This window comes from Pygocentrus nattereri, chromosome 11 (assembly GCF_015220715.1).
Source record: "Pygocentrus nattereri isolate fPygNat1 chromosome 11, fPygNat1.pri, whole genome shotgun sequence".
Taxonomy (NCBI): domain Eukaryota; kingdom Metazoa; phylum Chordata; class Actinopteri; order Characiformes; family Serrasalmidae; genus Pygocentrus; species Pygocentrus nattereri.
The window spans coordinates 19,515,846-19,536,729 of NC_051221.1; the positions used below are offsets into that span (position 1 = coordinate 19,515,846).

Here is a 20,884-nt window from a genome sequence, read left to right on the forward strand (position 1 = left end):
ACAACTCAAAAGTTCGGTATCCTTTGGCCCATTAATAATTGATATTTTGTTCCATAATAACTTATCCAGTGTAGATGATAACACTATCAGCTAGACACCAGAAGATATTTTATTCAGTGTTTTAAGTTTTTGGCAACAGTAAGAACTTTAAAATGTTAAAAATAGATTTTATTTATGTGCACTTATTCCTTCACAAGTCATCAGCCCCAGTTTTCCAAATGTGAGGCATTCTGGATGTTAATTTTATTTCACTTTAAATGTTATCCATGTCTCAGTCATTATAGAGTCGTATAGCTGTGTTCATCCTTCTGGACACATTGTGTCTTACTAACCTATGAATAATAGTATCATTTTATACATGTACAGTATACTGTAAAAGCCAGAGCAAACCACCCTTCAATTAATAAATATGTAATCAAATACAAGTTTTTTTTTTTTTCAGGAGATATTTCTGAGGAAATTAGATATTAGATAATCCACTTGCATAAGATGGAGGACATTCTGAAAGGATGTTTAGCTGTAAAAAAGCTGGAAAAGACAAAAAAGAGAAGAAGAAAATTTGCAGATCACACAAAAAATCTACTGGTATTCTGATATCCAGACCTCAGCATCACTAAATATGTTTGAGATCATGAGAAGCAGAAAATATAATTAACTGTTAAGATTAAACTTTGGAGGTTATAAAAATACTCTTACAGATTTCCCTGGAAATTAAATAAATAAGTGTGTAACTGTAACTGCAAATACTTTGGTTTTATATTAGTAAAGTAATGGATTTTGTATAGTAGTGTACATATTTATATATGTATAAATTAACCCTTTGCCTATATGTATGCTTACTTGGCTACATGTACAACATTATGTGTAGTGCTGTACATATTTTATGTGCATATTAACATTTTGCTTGTATGTATGCTTATTTGGCTATATGTACCATATGTATATTAGTCTACACTGTTAATTTACTTGGAAATCAGTTGTTTACATTCAAGTAAAGTAAAAATCCGTTTCCAGGTATTTTAAACTACCTTTTGAGTTTGAGCTTTTGAGACTGTTGCCTCAGTCAGAGCAGCACAGCAAAGACTCACAGCTGAGATGTTTCAGACTTGTTGGGACATGACTTCGCCTCACCCTGTGTTACACAGGCACACATCAGAACAGCATTTGGTGTCACTTGATCCATTAAGCTGAGAGGAGTTCTTCATTCTTATGGATTCTCTAAGCACTTCAGCCAGTGCTGTAGCTTTCAGTGTCATGCATTTCCTTCTTATACCCTCTTCAGTTTATTAAGCTTGTCCTACTGTATGTTGTGATCATGTAAAGTAGTTGCTGAAGTTTGCTTTGCACCAGGTGCATTTGACCTGAAGTGAAACTGAAAGCCCACATTAAGGACAGTGAACTTAGCTGTAGATCATGTTCAGTGAAATCATGCTTCAAAAAGTAGAAAGCCTAGCAAAAACAGCTTGAGTAGGAGTAAAACACAGCACAGTATCAGACTTTGACTCACTCCTAAAATATATTATTTGGGAACTACATGGACTACCGTGCAAACTGTCTGCGTTTTCTGAAGAGATGTAATAAAAGCTTGGTCCTGTCAGCAGGACCTGGTCAATTAAGGGACTAAACACAAAAACAGGATTACTCTGTAAGTGTGAATGGCTGAACTGTAACTGAGTGGAAGGTGGATTGCTTTCCATGTTACTTCAGTAAAAGTGAAAGTATTATCGTTGAAAATAAGTAGTCAGTAATAAATTCTTGACTACCCTCCTCTGACTGTGTGTTTCTTCATAACTTTACACTCCTGTTGTTCAAAGTGCTGTAATGACTGCGTACTGCATGTGTTTTATTGTTTGCATAGTAATGATTGAAAAAGTCTGATAGCCGTACAAAGCCACCAATAGAGCTTTCCTGTTGTGGTGATGTACTCCTTATTGTTTCACACTTATGTGGGAGGCTCACCCCTTATATGGTTTCATATTGTTTCTTCCTGACAATGCTGAGTTCAGACCATAATCAGGGCATGCAGCCAGATCACAGTTTGATATGTTTTTGAATGTGTTTTTGTTTTAGCAAACTTCCTGCCCACAGTGATGATTCCCCCAGGTCTGGTTGGGGAGGAAGCTGCTAATCTACCGGTGCAAACCAACCCCCTCAATGTCTCCATCAAACACCCGCTCATCGAGATACAGTGAGTGCATCACTTCTACTGCAGTCTCAGCACTTGTGGTTGAAATTGGGGGGGGTGCTTTCTGACTAATAATATGTATTCCACACTCATGTTTCATGCAGTAAAGTGTAAAATAACGTACATACTGAGACATGCATATGAGCAAAACTGTCACATTTTACATTGAATTGTTAGGCTCAATTTTCTTTCTCCCTGTGATGAAATGCAGTGAATACCCTAATTTCATTCTAACTAAAAAAAAAAAGTGAAGACTTCAGCGTTTATATTGCTAACGCAATAATGTCCCACAGTTTCCCTATAATTTAACTTTTAAGGAAGTTGTGCTAAGTATCTAGCCACAAGCATGTGGCCGTTCTTTAAGATAATTTATTCTTTTTGAGTGAAGTGATATTGTTACAGATTTGAAGTCATTGTAAAAATGCTGAGAAAAGCTATTTAACATTTCAATTCAGTTCAGTTCAAATCAACTTTATTGTCATTATACAATACAGGGTAGTACAGTATAACGAAACACTATCAGGCTACTTTTCCAGTGCAGTAATAAAAGATGCATAGTAAACAGTGCAAAGACAAAAGACAAGAAAAGACAGACAAAACGTGCAGTCAGTAGGTACAGGTGTCGAACATAGACAAGATGTTTATAGGCAAGTGTTATAGGTGTATTGGACATATAGACAGTTAGTGCATAATCAGATATTCAAATGTATCAGGTATATAGACAGAAATGTGCACGGTGAATTGCAGTACAGTACAGTAAATGCAGAAGTACTATTGGTAAAAAGAAGAAATGTAAACAGTGATCTGTATATAAAGTGTACAGTGCAGGTAGAGAGTAGCAGCATAATGTTCAGGTAACATCTTAAATAAACAGTAACAGTATAAATATACTACAAATAAGGCTAGCCAGAGATGAAGTGCACAGCGTACAGTCCTCTGAGCTGGTGGAGCTCAGTGTGTAGTGTGCTGGGTGATCAGGCTGATCAGTAACAGACTATAGTGTTGTTCTTAAGCTCAGGTCTATGCTGCCGGTGTGACCAGTTTGACCGCTCGGGGGTTAGAAACTGTTCTTGAACCTGGTGGTTCTGGCTCGGATGTTCCGGTACCTCCTTCCGGATGGCAGAGGATGGAACAAGGGGTGGCGGGGATGTGTGGGGTCCGAGGATATGTTGGTGGCTTTCCTCTCACATCGGTTGTCATATATGTCCTCTATGGGTGGGAGGACAGCTACGGTGATGTGTTGAGCAGTTTTGACCATACTCTGCAGGGCCTTGCGTTCAGCAGCAGGTCAAGATGCTCTCCACTGTGGCTCTGTAGTAGAAGTTGCAGAGGAGCCTGTTGTGGCAGATTGACTTTTTTTTTTAACCTTCTGAGGAAGTGAAGGTGTTGTTGAGTTTTCCTGATGATTCCAGTGCAGCATTACAGGATTGTTCATGTTAATATGTGTAAATGATACTTATTATGCTTTTCACTATCTCTGTTCAGAAGTAAAGATGCCATATAATTGTGTGTGTGTGTGTGTGTGTGTGTGTGTGTGCGTGTGTGTGTTACAGAAACTCAGTACAAAGCTTGCTTCTTCGTCGGACGTCTCAAGATTTACGTCGGAGTGTATTTTGGTTGGACTCTTTTACCACTGATACCTCCAAAACAAACACCCCCAATATTCCCTCATCCAACATACCCAGTAAGACCTATTGGCCTATATCACAAACTACACTTCCCAGTAAACTGAAACAATTTAACCCATCAAACTGTTGGCTTCTTTTTTAGTTATTTATCTTTAATTTTATGTTATCGATCTTAACATTATCCAGTTACTACGATAAAGTACTTTGTGACTACTATAAAATTAATATGCAAGTTGTGTAGCAATTGACGTGTCTCCACGTATGAGTCCATGAGAGTTTAAGGAGTTAGTCATTGCTTAAAACCACTCTATCTGCAGTACAGTTTATCTGTTGCACATATTGCTCTGTGACTTCTTGGATGTATTTAACTGCACTCTACTTTACTGCAGCCATTGCAGTCTCTCCAGCCCCAATGTCACCCCAGAGCCCAGTTCAGTCTGCAGAGCCAGAAAGTGAGAGAGCACATGAAGGCCTGCAGTACCCTGGTTGCTCGCTGTCTCTGCCCAATGGGAAAAAGAAGAAATGCAACTCAGCCACCATGCCTGTAGACCGCAAAGAAGCAAGCATCCTTGAACGTGCTTCCCGCCTCCAGCAGGAAAAACTGACTCTGGCTGAGGAGGTCAAAGCCCAGAAGGTGGAGATCATAGATGTTTTTCAAGACCTTAGCATTCTGTGATACTTTTGTTGTTCCCAGGCCTTTTCTTGGAATTCCACTGCCATGCAAACAGTAAAATAAAGTAGACTTACTGTGCACCCAAAGTCAGACACACTATTTTAATTTATTGCTTTTCATATCATCACCACCATATCCAGTAACCTTTATACGCACTGCATTTTATGTCAGTATTGATCAACCCCACAATAAAGTGAATAAAGTATTTTTTTTCTTTTTAAATGACAACAATAAGCTGGATAGGGTTTTATTTCTTCAGGTGGGGCGGATGCTTTGCTCAGTTCTCTGTTATGACACCATTCTCTGTATGTGTTGCTAGGAGTTGGTATGGCTGCTGCACAAAGCCCTGGAGGCGGCTCAGCTGGAGAAGCGTGCATGCGCTCAGTTTCTGGCAGCAGAGGGTGAGCAAGAGCGTCTGGAGATGCTGCGGCATGGTGAGCGCTGCGCCGCTGACCTGCGGGACCAGCTGGAGCAGCTAAGGCGCGAGAATGATAGTCTACAGAGGAGCCTGATCGAGCGGGATGCACACGTGGCTGAGCTGCAGGACAGTGTAAAGCTCCTCATGGAGAAGAACCAGGCCAAGCAGGAGGTCATCCTCAAACTCTCTGAACAAGTGGCAGCATGCATAGCTGACCCGCGGCGCAATATTTCCACTGAGTGCATCAGCACCCAAACCTTCAGACAACTCACACAGGAGCTGGACAGCCTCAAGGTGCACTGAGGCTCTACATTAAACACAATCATTTATAAAGTTAAAAGTGTCATCATGCAATAAATGATTTATAGTACTATGCAGTAGTTTTAGGTCACCTGAGAGATTTTTATCTAGGCAGTAAATGTTTGTTTTTGCTTGTAAAGGCAATATATACCATTAGAATAAATACCCATAAGTAACAAAACAAGTAAATTTTTTTCAAAAAGGTTAACGTTTTGTATCATATGTAGCATTATTTTGTGAAGTGTAAAGTTGGACTAATATACAGTATGTTTGCTTCCTCTTCTCTGTGCATCCCATACATTGCATGGATTTTTTAAGTTCCATCACTGGCACACCAGATTTCCATTACTTGGTAGCAGCATTAACCTTGTAGCTCCATTCCAAAACTAAAAAAGCTAACTTGAAACATCAAACATGTCTTCGACTGCAATTTAGGATGAAGTAAAATTTAAGAACTTGGATTTTTCATTAAGACATTCCTTTGATTAAGTATTTATTAGCTGATGCATATATTGGATGGTAACTGTAAATACTGGACTTCCTTGAGAAGGGCTTAGGTAATGGTTACACTAACGCAATGACAAATTACAATATATTGTATCTATATGTATTTATATTTATTTAAATATTTTGCTTTTCTGCCTATAATTAACATTTACTTCTGAGATTAGGAGCTTTAAATATATTCCTTTCAGTTGGCCTCAGACGCATTGCATCTGCTCACTATAGGTTGCCTGCTCCAGCTAATTAACTTCTTCAGAGTTTATTGATTGTCTGCTTCATATTTAGAGTTATGTAATGGCTGTATGTTAGATACAGGTTGGAACTGATTTCTGTGGGAAAGTAGATCCCTAAGAGTAATTCAGATTACATGATATTCCCGTTTTATTTAGCTTGTTTCCTGACAGTAGCATGTGCTTTTGGCTAAACTAAACATAGTCTCTACATTTGATTTTCAATCAGTTGCCTTTTTAAATAACATGACTCAAATAAGTCAAATGTGCTACATCTAAATTAAGAGGCAACTGGCTATGTAGCACAATGAGTTATGCATAATTATGCTCTGACTTTTTTGGTATATAGTTCTGGCAGCAGCATGCAAATACAGTTAGAATGCACTTACCTGGCTCATGTTACATTAAACACAGGTCAGCCAAAATGAAAACGATATGTGCCACCAATGGTGGCACATTTAGAGCATGACCCAACTTATTTTTGAACACAGCATGTTTGTCTTGCCAAACAGAGCAAATGGAGTAATGGTCCCTTTGTTAGTATTGTGAGGTACCAGTCTGGAAACAGTTCTAACACATACAGTGTTACTTTGTCTGGGAGGGCCTTAACTTTCTCAGTGAGTAGGCCATTGTCCTGTTTACTTTTATTGGCAACATGATTTGTTTCTGGTGTGTTTCAGGATGACATAGAAGCCTATAAGACCCAGAACAAGTTCCTAAACTCTGAGATCTATCAGCTGACCAGACTGTGGCAGAACAGCTCAGAACAGGAGAAAAGTCTTATGGTGAAGGTAAGAGCCCTTTATATCACTTGGAAGGCCTGTCACAGTTATTACATAATCTCCTGAAAGCACTTATTTGAGCTGATTGCAGTTATTTTCCACAATTGTTAGCCTTCACAATTCATGTCGCAACAAACAGAATGTGAATGTGGTGGGTTGGATCAAGACAGATACATGTAAATAAAAGAAAGCAGAAAACTTACTTAAAACACATCATGAGTCTTATGAAAGCAACGACAGTTCTAACTTCTGACTTGTGCTTCAACACTTCTGGAGGACAGTGGTGAGTCATATTTGCGTATTTGACCTCAAGCTGTTCCTGTCGTCATTTTGGAGCTAAGTAGATGCCAGTTTTGCCGGTTTGGCTATTTCAGGCTTGTTCTGTAATTTTTTAGAGCCTAATGAAATTAGGTGACCACTTAAAAGCCACTGTGACGATGCAACACAAACACACACTCAATTTAATGGTGTGTGTGTGTGTGTGTGTGTGTGTGTGTGTGTGTGTGTGTGTGTGTGTGTGTGTGTGTGTGCGCGTGTGCATGCACTAGTGTGCTTATCTGGAGGCCAGCAACTGTCAGATGGAGAGTCGGTACCTGGGGGTCCTAAGAAAACTTCAGGAGAACAAAGAGCTGACTGCAGCGCAGAGAGACACTGTGAGGACACTGATAGAGGATGCACTGCAGGAAAACCTGAAAGATGTTATCAAATTCAACAGTGTCAGGTGAAAAAACAGACTTCTCTGGATAAAACAGTATAAAGATACTAGAAAGCTTGACATAATCTAACCAAGTTTGTTTTGCTTTAAATTGTTTAAATCTCTAAGTAGTCCAAGTAATCCTATTTTTAAACAGGGGTGTCAACTCTAGTCTTGGAGGGTCAAATCACTGCTGTTCAGCTAATTATCAAAGTCTTTGCTGAATTTGGTGTGGAAAGCACTATTTGAGCTGGATTAGTTTTATTTCTAGGGATTCTGTTATGTCATTTGTAATGGCTTTAACTTAAGGGATAAGGTTCCTTTGGAATTTCACCCAGTTACCATAGATAACCTCAATTAAAAGCTCATAGCCCAGATGTTCATATTAGTGTTACATGTCAGGTACCGTGACTAGGTGTGACATAATTAGTCCTGTTTAATTACATTTAATGCAGTGCAGTGTATGAAATGCTGAATGAAATACACTTTACTTTTGACAGTATTTTTAAAGATTTTAAAAGTTTCTTTTTTTATTGTGATAGATTGTTGTCAAAAATCTTCAAGTATCATGATGTTATTTTAGACATGTCGCTCATCCCATACATGTGTATTGCAGGTTTTATTATTAGATTATAGAATTATCACTTGTCAGAAAAACTACAGACTTTGCGAGTTCTTACTGAAATCAAATCACAGATCTCATTGGTAGTCATTTAAATTACAGCACCTGTCCAGTTTAAATTAATCCAGCATGAATAGGGAAAAGGGGTAAGTTCTAATCACTGCAGGACTGTCGCGCTAAAGCATCATGTTCTAAAATAAATGCTGAAATTTACTACTCAGAGGTACCTGTGAGATGGGCAATTCACTCATGATACTAACATTTCTTTAGGGAGTATGATGAGTATGGCTTTAAGCTCGTCCCTGACTATGAGGTGGAGGAGATGAAGCTGCTGTCTAAAATCCAGGCTCTGGAGATACGCTCCAACAACCTGCTCAGCCAGGATGTGGGGGACAGGTCGGTGCTGGCCCGCTGGACGCAGTACCTAGGCGGACGCTCCCCAGATGATCTCTCCTCGTCTCCGGAGCTGAAGGTCCTCCTGCGGTGGGGCATCCCACGTGAGTACCGACGGCGAGTGTGGCGCTGGATGGTGCGGACCGTGACCCGCTCACTCCAGGAGCGACACCCAAACCTCTTCCAGCAGCTGTGCGAGAAGAGCCGCAACACGCCACACCCAGCGTCCAGACAGATCCAGCTGGACCTGCACCGCACACTGACCACCAACCAGCACTTCTGCTCCCCCTCCAGCCCGGCCTTGGAGCAGCTCCATCGGGTCCTGCTCGCTTTCGCCTGGCAGAACCCCACCGTTGGCTACTGCCAGGGACTCAACAGGTATATGGTTTCATCCAACATATAGTCCTAAAAGAGTTTATATAAATCCCTTCCAGTCCAGTATTAGCCCTGCGTTGCATAGTTTGTTTTCCACATATAACTGATCTTGCAAATCAACTAGTTTAAAGCCTTTTAGTTATTCTTGTCATTTTTCTGTATTTGATTCACATTATATAATTATTTATGTGTATATACCTCATGAATTATATAGTTATGAAATGAATTACATTTGATTTACATTCTAAATTGGCAGGTTCAAGTCTGCATTTCCAATTATTTTCAGTTTTGTTCAATGTCAAACGAATATGCACCCTTTAAAGAAATAATTCAAATGTAGGAAGAGGTGATTCCGTGCCTTCCTGAGTTGAACTGTGTGTGTTGGAGCAGGAAACAATAAAACATTTGCAGAATTTTGGATCTTTAGGATCAGGGATGACAAATGACTAGATATAATCCACCAAAGCTGTTCCCATAGCCAACAGTTAAGAAGTCAACTGAAAAGTCAGTTCAGTCAAGGCGAACCCTTGTGGTCCCAAAAGTAAAATCACAAGTCCCACCACAGTTTGCAACCACACCTGATAATAATTATGAAGTCATTACACACACACAGTTATGCATGATAGCTTATAATTGATTCAAACAACAGCACAGGCTAAATGATGTACTCATAGAGGCGAAAATAGTGTTAGTTTACTGGCTAGTAGTTGTTCCCAGGGCTTGCATTTGCTGTTGGCTAAATTCCTAAGAGGGCAGCAGCATTCCCCATGTGACCTCACGCAATACAATCATATGTAAGAATATTTAAAGAATTTGCCAGGTTTTTTTTATTTTTTTCCCTCCTGCTTAGAAACTCAAAGCATATTATTTGACTTCTGGTGGAAAAAAAAGTTAACACATCCTGTACAGGGAAAAAACTCTTTGTACATTTTCTGCAAGTTTTGTGCATAATTTTGATTTATTTCCTGAGTTTAACAAATTGGAATAAATTAAACATATAAAATGTGTGATAGCTTTTGCACAGGCCACATTTTATGTTTTATTTTTGCCCCAATATGTTAATTTCAGCAAATAAGCAGTAATTGTGCATAAAAATCTACAGAAGTGAAAATCTAAGAAGTTCTCTGAAGAGATTAACTTATTTTCACTTAGAAAATTAACAAAACTTGACCAGGGGTGGCAAAACCTTTTTATGCAACTATGTGAGCATGACAGGTAGAGTAGTCATCTTCACTGTTTGTTGTGTTTTTGCCATACTGATGTTTTCAACAACCTTGTACTTTTTTTTTTTTTTTACAGTTTTTCATAACTCAGTATTCTTATTCAATTAAGGATGGAAGGTTTAGGTGATCAAGCAAGTGGTAGAAGGTTTAAATGCAGACTTCACTCTTCTGCTAGTATAATGATGTTTTGACTTCTCTAGAGCTGCAAAGGAAAGTTTCTGAGACACCTTTAATTACTGCAGTGTTTCAGCACTAGCAAAACCCTGAGAACCGTCAGTGTAGTGTACTGGCTGTGTAGTGTAAAGTAGTATTGCTCTATTGCGCTTTGACCAGTATATCACATCTCAGTTTAGCAGAGCATATCAAAGGAAATCCTGACATCTAGTGGTCACTCTGAACAATAATATGACCTAAATTTTATGGTCCTGGCATAAAACCTATGCTGAAGAAATCTTAAACTGGAATTGCATACAGCATGTAAATGTATGTGTGACATGATGTCTCCAGGCTGGCTGCTCTCGCCTTGCTGGTGCTACAGAATGAGGAAGACGCTTTCTGGTGCCTGGTGGCCATAGTACAGTTTCTCATGCCTCAGGACTACTACACCAAAACTTTACTGGGCTCTCAGGTACCAGTGTGTTTTACTTTTCTAAATCAATCATGAAAAGATGCATTTTGATCACACCTCTCTCCCTGCAGGCTGATCAGCGTGTGTTTAAGGAGTTTATGGCAGAGAAGTTGCCACGGCTGGTTGCCCATCTGGAGGAGCACAATGTGGATGTGTCCCTCATCACCTTTAACTGGTTCATGGTGGTGTTTGTGGAGAGTCTGCCCAGTGACATTCTTCTTAAAGTCTGGGACGCCTTCATCTTCGAAGGCACCAAGGTACAACACTGTGCTACCACACTGTTCACTCCCAATATTTACTTACGGTTTAAATTCATCGCCTTGTTACGTTACAATATTAACTGGAGGTCCTACATTAAAGTTAAATGTTCAAAGTTTCCATCTGAGATAGAGAATGTTTTCTTATCTTAAACCTAACTAATTATAATTTTTCCATGCACAAAATACACATGCAAACTCTATTCAGTACAATGAGATGTTTACCTGCAGATTGACCTCAGACAACTCCCGGATACTATGTACTAACACTATGCATTCATTAATTCACAGGTGATATTCCGTTATGCACTTGCTCTTTTCAAATACAAGGAGGACGACATCTTAAAGATCCATGACAGTGTGGAAATCTACCAGTACCTCCGTTTCTTCACCAAAACCGTCACCGACAGCAGGTGAGCAGACATTGATAGTGACTAAGATAGTGAAAGAACAGCCAAAACTTTAAAAGGATAATAGTTGTCCAGTTGAAAACAACCCTGGCAGGCTGATCCATCAATATCTGGAACACACACAGAAACGGTTAATGTTACCTAGGTCATAACACAGTATTCATGGATGTCAGAATTTGATACATCACGAGGCAACACAGTATCTCAGCTGGATATCCTCATCTGTACCAACCTTAAGAAATAGAAATTGGCCTTTCATACGTACCACCACCTTTGATAGATAGTAGAGAATTCATCCACATTGATTGATGCAGTAGTAGTTTAGTGTTTCCTGTTCTAACACACCCAATCCAGCTAAGTAGTTAATTAACAAGCTTTTTACCCAGCTGAGTTGTTACACTATGTGCTAAAATTAAGTGAACACCTGACCATCACACCTAAATGAGCTTGTTGGGAATCTGATTTTAAAACCTTGGTGATTAATATAACTGCCTTCACTCCTCTGTAGAGGCTTTTCACAAGATGTTGGAGTGTGTCTGTGGGAATTTGCACCCATTCAGTCAGAAGAGCATTTGTGTTGGATGATGGCCAAAAAAGCCATTATCATTACCTTTCACAGGCACCAAGGTACCCAAACCCTGAAATATAGCCCTAGACCATTATTGCACCTCCACCTAACTTCACTGTTGGCACTATGCATTTCAGTAGGTAGCATTCACCAACCCCAGATTTGTCCATCAGACTGCCAGACTTTACTGCCACTAAAGTGTGATTTATCACTCCAGAGAACGTTTCCACTGCTCCAGAGTTCAGTGGCGGTGTGTTTTACACCACTCCAGTGGTCTTACGCTTGTTCATACCTTCTTGGCCATAGAGACCCACAAAGCACCTGATGGACAGTTCTTGTGCTGTTACTGTTGCTTCCACAGTGCAGTTTGGAACTCTGTAGTGAGTGATGCTACATGCTTCATCACTCAGCAGCTTCTGTGAGTTTGTGTGGCTGAACTTTTGTTGCTCCTGGATACTCCTATTTCACAATAATGGCACTTAGACGGCAAGGCAGAAATTTCATGAAGTGATTGCCACATTTAAAGTTACTGAATTCTTAGTATTTTACAGAGATTACATGGCTTAGTGATTGATTTTGTTCAACTGTCAGCAGTGTGCATGGCTGAAACATCTGAACACACTAATTAAGCTGGGTGTCCACATATTTTTGGTGTAGTGCATGTATCTTTAGCCTCATATCAACCAAGAGGAACCATGAAAAAACGCACCTGCTGACCTCTCCAATATGGGTCGCTCTGAGCCTCACTGCTTCCTTCCTCTCCGCCACTTTGTTTCAGCACAGTCTCAGAGCTGTAGACAGTGTTGCTATTTTTACTCCAAAGACAGACTCCAGCATGTATAATTCACTAAGCTCACACATAGCACAGGGCCCAACACGCATGCCAGTTATAGGAGTTATGGCCAAGCATGCAGTGAGCAGAGAAAGACATAAAGTGTATTTGGGTCACATCACTGCGCTGCTCCTTTGTCTCAAACTCTGAAATGAATGGTGCTTTTAGGGCTGTGAAATGCCTGATCAAAGCGTGACATTCCTTCAAGTAGCTGACATGCAGAGTGAGTCACAGCTGTCTGTCAGCAGCAGTGCATTTGTTTAACATGCAGATAATCTAACTATCTCTGTTGCTGCCTAGAAAGCATTATCTGCTTGTTTGCAATTAGTAAGAAAACACTAGATTACTTACCTCAAATGTAGTCAATCAGCCAAGACGTTAGGCGTCCAAAATTTGCATTTTTAACATACATTTGAATACAAATGTAGGCAAATGTAGTGTTAGGAGTCTTGCCCAGGGTCTCTAACTGTTTTAGTATGGTATGCTTGTAAAGCAGTTGTAGCAGTCATTTTGAAGCCTGAATTTTGTCCATCTCTATGTATAAAAGTTTGTCATATAGTGTCTGAGCCCACATTTTTGGAAGACTTAGCATGGATTGAGGTAGTAGGTGGGTGGTATATGAGTTTTGCCATAACTGTTATACATTCCAGAATGCCACAAATAAGCACGGATAATACCAAAGAGAACAAAACAAGCCAACATTAGAGTGCTTCAGTTCTCTCTTGTTGCACTGCCAGGGCCTTGTGCTCAAAACTGCAATGACTGTAATATGTTACAATTCCATTAGAGTCTGACGGTCAGATGCACAAGTGTATGGGATACACGCATAAGACGGATGATTTCAGGAATTCGAGAAAGCTGAAGTTGGCTTTTTATTCAAATTTTCTGTTCTACTTCTAGTGCTGCAGCAGTTACATTTAGGCCCCTGTATAGGTGCTAATAACTGCTGCTCCATTTAAGGTGGAACAGAAAATTTGAAGAGAAAGCGGATGAATAATAGCTAATTTTAGCCTAATAGAAATTCAGATGGAAATGACTATTTTGCACAATAAAATATTTTAGATTTACTTTGGGTTTTAAAAATGTTTGTTATTATAAAGTGAAGGGGCATTCCAGAATAATAAGGCCGTACTGCCCACTACATGAATGAGGCAAGTGTGTAATAAATTAGGTATGTAGTTTGAATTATGCTAGATGGAGGGTTATAAGCTTTCATTACTTGTAGACTACATTTGGAATAAAATTGTGTATTTTTTTAACTATTCCATTTAAAAGAATCTGAATTCTGTTTGACAGTATTTCTAATTCTTTTTTGCTGAACGTTCACAGGAAGTTGACCAGCATAGCCTTTGAGGATTTGAACCCATTCCCGATGAAGCTTTTGCGTAACCGGCGGACTTTGCACCTCCAGCGCCTGCAAGCTGAGCTCAGAGAGCTGGAGAAACTGCAGAAAGAGTATGCCTCAGAGAGCACCCAGCGCAAGGACAAGGACCTAGACTTAATCGCCAGTGAGGATGATGATGATGTATAAAAAGTTACACTTATGCATGAGAGGGCTCAGGGCAGAGATGAAGATGCACGCACTCACACACCCACAGCCAACAACACATGTCATAATGAGGAAACCGAAAGTGGGTTTTATCAGTAGAGGGCATTAGACTCTATGATGTGCAATATTTGGCACAGTAAATGAGCTGGTACAGTCAACAAATGTACTTAATCTGCTTCCTCATCCAAAAAACAAACAAACAAAAATCCTCCCTGACTTTAATCGTCCCTCTGGAATCATAAAACGTATTTATGTTCAAGGCTCTGAAGCTTTCCCTCATTAAGATTGCAATACCAAAGATTCTCCTGTTTTAAACACACATCATAATAGGACACACACTGAATGTCATAAATAAAAAAAAAAAAAGCTTTTATACTTCAGCACTTATAGTAATTTTATACTAAAGCATTTATGTTTGTAATAAACATTTTGTAATAAAACTGTTCATTTTTGTGTACTTTATATATTTACAGAAACACCAAATGTGAACTTTATCTTGGATTTTTCTCTGGAGCGCTTTTGCTATTTATCCACACATATCCATAGTTGGAAGCAATAAAGATCCATTATATTCATTCAATGAAAAGTGGAGGTATGGAGCTAACCTGGATTTAGGTTACACTGATATGAATCTGGTTATTTTAATAAAAAACAAATTACTTTGAGATTTGTAATAAGCATTTTATATGTTATAATGAAACTATAAGAAGTAATAAGTATGCTTTTTTCTCTTTGAACTGGGGATGCAATGATACCACATTTTCCCTTCTGATACCAACACCTGACTCTTGAATATCTGCCAATACTGATATGTAGCTACTTGAAAGGTACCTCTCCTGATCCTGATATTTATACCATTCCACTTTTTAAGTATTTTATTTAGGTAAAAGCAGCTTTTTGCATCACAAATAACACAAACATATAAAGCTTTAATCAATGGTATTTACTGCTTGGATAAATTATCAAGGAAAGCTTACTTTTTTCATATTTTTGAAATAAATGTTTTAAATAAAAGTAGTATATAAACAATATTACAGTTACAAAATGTACTGTTCACCTCTCAGTGTGTATATGGAAACTAAGCTCCAAAAACAGCCCGTTTGGTTTTCAATTTCTTGTGGAGTCATGAAATACAAGGCATTTACATATATATTATACAGAATATGGCCTAGGCAGCCACCTATACAACCTCTATTAGCTCGTGGGTAGGGCTAATAAGTAATAATGCTAAGTGTTCACTGGAGTGGTACGTGTTAAGCCTGCTGTCACTGGACTCTGGAGCACTGCAAACGTGTTCTCTGGAGTGATGAATCTAGCATCACTTCTGGCAGTCTGATGGACAAATCTGGGTTTGGCGGACGCCAGGACAACACTACCTACCAGAATGCGTTGTGCCAACAGTAAAGTTTGGTGGAGGAGGGATAACAGTCTGGGGCTGTTTTTCAGGGTCTGAGTTAGGCCCCTTAATTCCACTAAAGAGTGATGTCAGTGCTACAGCATACAAAGATATTTCAGACAATTATGTGCTTCTAACTTTCCTGTTCCAGCATGACTGAGCCCCTGTGCAGAAAGCGATGTCCATAAAGACATGATCCAACAAGGAACTCCAAAGGCCTACGCATAGCCCGTACCTCAACACCACTGAATGTTGACTGCAAGCCTGGCTTTCATGTCTAACATTGGTGCCTGACCTCACAAATACTATTTTAACTCAATAGCCACAAATTACCAATAGACACACAGTGAATGAGATGTCCAACAAGCTCATATAGTTGAAATAGGCACCTGTCCACATACTTTTGGCCATACAATGTATTTTCCACCCTTGCATAAGTCCAATATGTAGGTTACACTTAAGTTCCAGTACAGTAAGAATTTGAGCACAAGGTTTAAAATTTTCAATTTTATTACTTTAAAAAACAAGATACATATGAAATCATAAATATAAAAAACAGAACAAAACAAAAACTTAGTTCATTGTTACAAACAACTTTACTGCAGGTAAAAGCTAAGAGCTAGTGTTACACCAGACGAGTAAACTGATGTATTGCCTATTCATAACAGTATCTTTAGACAGAAATGGCCTATTCCCCAGAAGTGATGAGAATAGAAGCACAGTTTCCAGTAATGAAGAGGAGATCGACTCACATCTCGGGAAAAAGAAATAAAAATAAAAAACAGTGGCTTGTCGCTGAATAAAGCTATTGTTCTAGAAGTTAAAGTCAGTGTTTAAGTCACATGGATTCTAATGGCGAACAATTCACGTCCTACAAAAATGGCTCTTTTGTTTTAAAGAGTTAGAAAAAGCCCGGACTGGGAGCATGCAGGTCATATGTCTGTGTTTATGTGTATGTGTATGTGTGTGTGCGTGTGTGGTGACTATGGGCTGCTAGTTCGGCTCCTGCTCTAAGCAGAGCTTTTCTACGTCTCTCTAATGGACAGTGACAGGCCAGGCCCTGCCACACAGCAGCTGCTCAGCTGCCAGGCTGATTGACAGAGAAAGAGGAGAGAGAGAGAGGGAGGAAAAAAGGAAAACAAGGTTCATACCGAATACCAAAACAAAAACAAACTGGTTTTCAGCCAGTTAGCACAATACTGCTTTGTGCACTTTGTCTGAATTTCCCATTGTGCACGCATTTGGCAAAAAAAAAAAAAAGAGAAGGGGTGTTCTGGAGTGGAGAGCCGGTCACTGCCATTACTCAGCACTGCCTAAGCTGCTCTTTTACACTGATCCAGGACCAGCGTTTCTGACCCAGATCCTCCACAACTGGAGCAGAATCAGTAATCAAGACACTAAATTCTGCATAAGGAAACTACTAACAGCATTTGTCTCACCCAAAAAGTTCTTTCCGAAAGACTGCTTTTGTATTTAGTTTACTGCATTTCTCAAACATTTAAGGACCAATTACTCAACTGAGGGAGTCCTTCATCTAACACTTCCAATGGCTACTATAAGACCATTTTAAATATATATATATTTTTTATTACAGTATCTTTCTTTTATCTCCGTGTTGAAATCAATACCATCTTAGTGCAATTCTTAACATGCTTTGAGCATAAGACTAGTGTGGCGAATGTTAAATATTTTTTTTCCTCAATTTCATGCTCTTATAGCTACAACTGTGTATATTTCTGGACTATGCCCAAGTTTTATAGTTTTATTTATCTTCAAGCTAACCCAAAAAGTCACGCTTTCCAGCCTCTTAACGTGAGACGACAAGAAACAAACAGATAAACACGAGACACTTTCAGGTCCCTTGTCAAAGAATGACAATCTTCAACATTGTTATAATCTGTCAAACATGTATCGTAACATGTTCACATATACTGTACATAAAAAACTGCATACCTCACAACATCATATTCACCTCATTTCGTTCCAACTAATTTTTTTAAAGAACACAAAAAATTCCATGCAAAAGCTGTTTTGTCAGAAATTTTGGCCAACACTGCCCAAGCTTGCTTGAGAAAAATGAGCTAGTAGTGAATTAGTCAGTTTGACTGTGTAGCTGAAATGAATGGTGAAACTAGTGAAAAGATTTGGGCCTCTAATGAGGCAAATGGACAAATTGTCTGTTTATTGTATGTTTGAAGGATTTCGTTCCAAACCGCAGCGCAGACCACTTTCAAGAAATAAAATAAAGTGTCTTCCATTATACGTCAGCTGTTCTTTTCAGAAACTCATTATATCCAAAATGATTACAAACGGATATACAGGACTTTTAAATGAAACTCATTTATATTCAATACCTTTATGATATAAGGAATGTCCTTCTATCCAGTAATCTTGCACACTTGCTTGTTTTTCCTCTTCAGATCTGTAGGTACATGGCTAACTATTGGCCAACTTTCCCGCCACATTCTCTTTTGTGGAACGCTCCTTTAAAGAAAGTATAAATGTGTCAAAATAAACATCATATTCTCCTGTAAATAAGCATAAACGTCTTTCTTGTAGCTGCTCCTGTCCTATCTAGGCATTACAACACTGTCATGAATGTGTTTTGAAACGTTAGGACTGGTTTAAGGCTCAGAAGCTCTGTTGAAGTTGAATGTCATGGGGGAAAGTACTGCACTGTAACTAACCAATTTAATCCAGTAGGGGGTGCTGCCCACTGGATGGGTTAAGGCAAGATGCGACGTTTTGTGTGCCTCTCCTCTCCCCATCACTCAGGATCAAAGGGATGCCTCACAAACAAACAAACAAAAAAAAACCTTCTCTTGAGAAATGTAGTGCAAGTAGGAAGACTCGAGTTTGCTGCAGGTGTAAAATTGGACGCTCACACACCACACAGTGACTTAAAAGCTGCTGAACTCTCCACAGGATGCAGTGTGAGAAAGTGAAATTTTAACTGAGCAGTAACACGCTCAGTACTATTTGGCTAGTACTATTTGGACGTGCCAAGAAAAAAGGGCTGCACATGCAGAAATATTTGATCAAAAATGTTAGCCAAGCGGTCTCCCCCTACAGTCTGAAGGAGGAACTACAGAAATAGCCCTAGCTAAAAGAAAATACACTGCATTTGAGGAGAGGCCAGGGCCTGATGTCCTTATAAGCACTGTTGTTTTAAGCATTTTTGTAAAGAAAAATCGAAAACAATCATGCTTCGACACAATCAAGAAATCAGATCCTGCGCTAGTATTCATGAGGAGCAGGAGTGCTAATCTGGTTTTATAACTTAGGTCACTATAAACATGCAGGGAACAGGGCTGTAAATTAGCACTCCAACTCCACTTCTAAATTCTGGATGAATACATGCCCAGAACTTTATGTGATGCTTTATGCGATGCCTAAAGGCCTGCAAGTTTTTCCAGCTCAACTGAATAAAAAACATAAGAATTACTTTCTCTGAAAAGGGTGACATGCACCAAACGTCTTAGTATGAATGTTGAGCAATTGTGAATAGGGCTGCACAATATCAGGGCTAGGTCAACAACTAATTTGGAAAAATCAATAAATTTGTATAAAATGATCAGTAAATATCACCAATTTCATGATTTGTCAGAATAGATTAGATTTTTGCCAGAAGAGGCGACCAAGCTTTAAGGCCTTTTCACAACAAGCCTAATTTGTGACAATACATATAGATAAATTAATCCAAAACAAATAAACAAATAAATGCACATCCGGTTTTGAAAACTATCATTAAAAACATCTTTTATATCAGAGCTCAAGTTTGATTGCTGCTTACTGTTTGACCCTTTTAAACTCCATCACAAACACACATATAGCGCTTCAATGTGGGTTAATGTGGATTTTTATTTTAGCAGAATGGGCTGTTACCCAGTGTCCGTGTCACACTGATCTGCACTGATCAAAAGAAAAAGTGTTATTTTGTTACTATTACTACTGAATAGAGTTTTTGTTTAATAAAAAAAAAAAAAACATCCTGACCAATCACAGATGTTCTTTGGGTGTCTGAATAAAGGCATTCACATGACCCAACAAACAGAAATAAATTGGGAATAATATGCTGTTCAGTTCATAAATATGTTAAATCAAGGGTTCACAAATTTCAGTATTTTAGAAGGTATATCGCAATTGCATGGTGCATTGTCAGTATCATGCTACTATTGCCCTAATACTCCCTCTAACACAATTTTCCTTGCTAGACTCATAATTAGTTCCATTTGAAGATTGTTTATCTGTGTACATTTTTGAATACTTTTTGTTTCACTGTAATATCAGATTCTGTAATGTGACTTTCACCCAATACTGTTCAGCCCTAGTTCAGAATTTGCTTTTAATATTCTAGTAAACATCAACACATCTGCTCAGAGACACATACTTTTACCAGTATTAAACTGTGCACAAACTAGACTTGAAAGAACCAGCAGGCCCGGTCACACTTCTAACAGAACATCATTCACTGGCCAGAAACAATCAAAGAACAGCCTTCCTTTAGATGCTTTAAATCATTACCTTCTTCAATTGAAAAAAAAGAGAATAGCACAATCCTCTTCAATGTGTAGGAACAACAAAGCTGGAAAATCAGACTCCGTTTCACTTAAAATGAAGATCCAAAATCACCAACTTGGGTCAGGAATCAACCAAGTCTTAACACTGAGGCACTGAAGCCCAGACCTCAGCCTCTAATCTCCACCTCAAACACAGGTTAACTTCCACAGTTCCATAGTAGACTGAGAGTAATAAAACATCAACAGGAGCAAAAAATGTGCAGATGCTTCAGTGTTAGGACATAAAAAACTCAATCAAGTTCTTCATTGCTGCATGACACAAAGGTTTCTAATAAACGTCAAGAAACCCATTTAAGAAAAAGAACAAAAAGTTTGTTATGAAAATCTTACATAATAAAAACAGTGATTCTAGACATTATTAATACTGCGTTTCACTAGATGGCAATTGTTTTTTTTAGTCTTATAAAAAGGACATCACTACGAAAAATGCATCAGCCTTTTAAAATATGCAGCGCTTCAATATAAAGTGCTTCATTACATTGTTATTTCTTTTTTTACAGTTTCTTATTAAAATACTGTATTCCCTGGAGTGAAACCATAGTAAACATGTTACACATTGGTAAAAATAAACATTTTGGAATGTCTTTAAAAAGTCCCATGGGCTGCTTTTGGTCAAGCTGAACTTGTTCCAGGAGCC

At 38.8% G+C, this 20,884-nt stretch overlaps 2 protein-coding genes across 7 annotated transcripts in view; one reads left to right on the forward strand and one right to left on the reverse strand.

The window, feature by feature from the left end:
* tbc1d2 (TBC1 domain family, member 2) overlaps positions 1-14,711 on the forward strand; it is a 25,745-nt gene extending 11,034 nt beyond the window's left edge. The window contains exons 4-14 of the mRNA XM_017722530.2: positions 2,071-2,188; positions 3,739-3,869; positions 4,203-4,447; positions 4,806-5,198; positions 6,619-6,729; positions 7,269-7,441; positions 8,307-8,807; positions 10,535-10,655; positions 10,727-10,912; positions 11,204-11,325; positions 14,052-14,711. Of these exons, the coding sequence (XP_017578019.1) occupies positions 2,071-2,188; positions 3,739-3,869; positions 4,203-4,447; positions 4,806-5,198; positions 6,619-6,729; positions 7,269-7,441; positions 8,307-8,807; positions 10,535-10,655; positions 10,727-10,912; positions 11,204-11,325; positions 14,052-14,253 (2,303 nt within the window). The 3' untranslated portion in view covers positions 14,254-14,711. The remainder of the gene's footprint in view (positions 1-2,070; positions 2,189-3,738; positions 3,870-4,202; positions 4,448-4,805; positions 5,199-6,618; positions 6,730-7,268; positions 7,442-8,306; positions 8,808-10,534; positions 10,656-10,726; positions 10,913-11,203; positions 11,326-14,051) is intronic.
* Positions 14,712-16,181: 1,470 nt separating this feature from the next.
* slc44a1b (solute carrier family 44 member 1b) overlaps positions 16,182-20,884 on the reverse strand; it is a 30,018-nt gene continuing 25,315 nt past the window's right edge. For 3 of the 6 annotated variants that reach the window (XM_017722532.2, XM_037542663.1, XM_017722536.2), the window contains exon 16: positions 18,089-20,883. In XM_017722532.2, the coding sequence (XP_017578021.1) occupies positions 20,860-20,883 (24 nt within the window). In that variant the 3' untranslated portion in view covers positions 18,089-20,859. Of the gene's footprint in view, position 20,884 lies in introns of all 6 variants that reach the window. The other 3 variants (XR_005130948.1, XR_001859039.2, XM_017722533.2) reach the window with 3 other exon arrangements.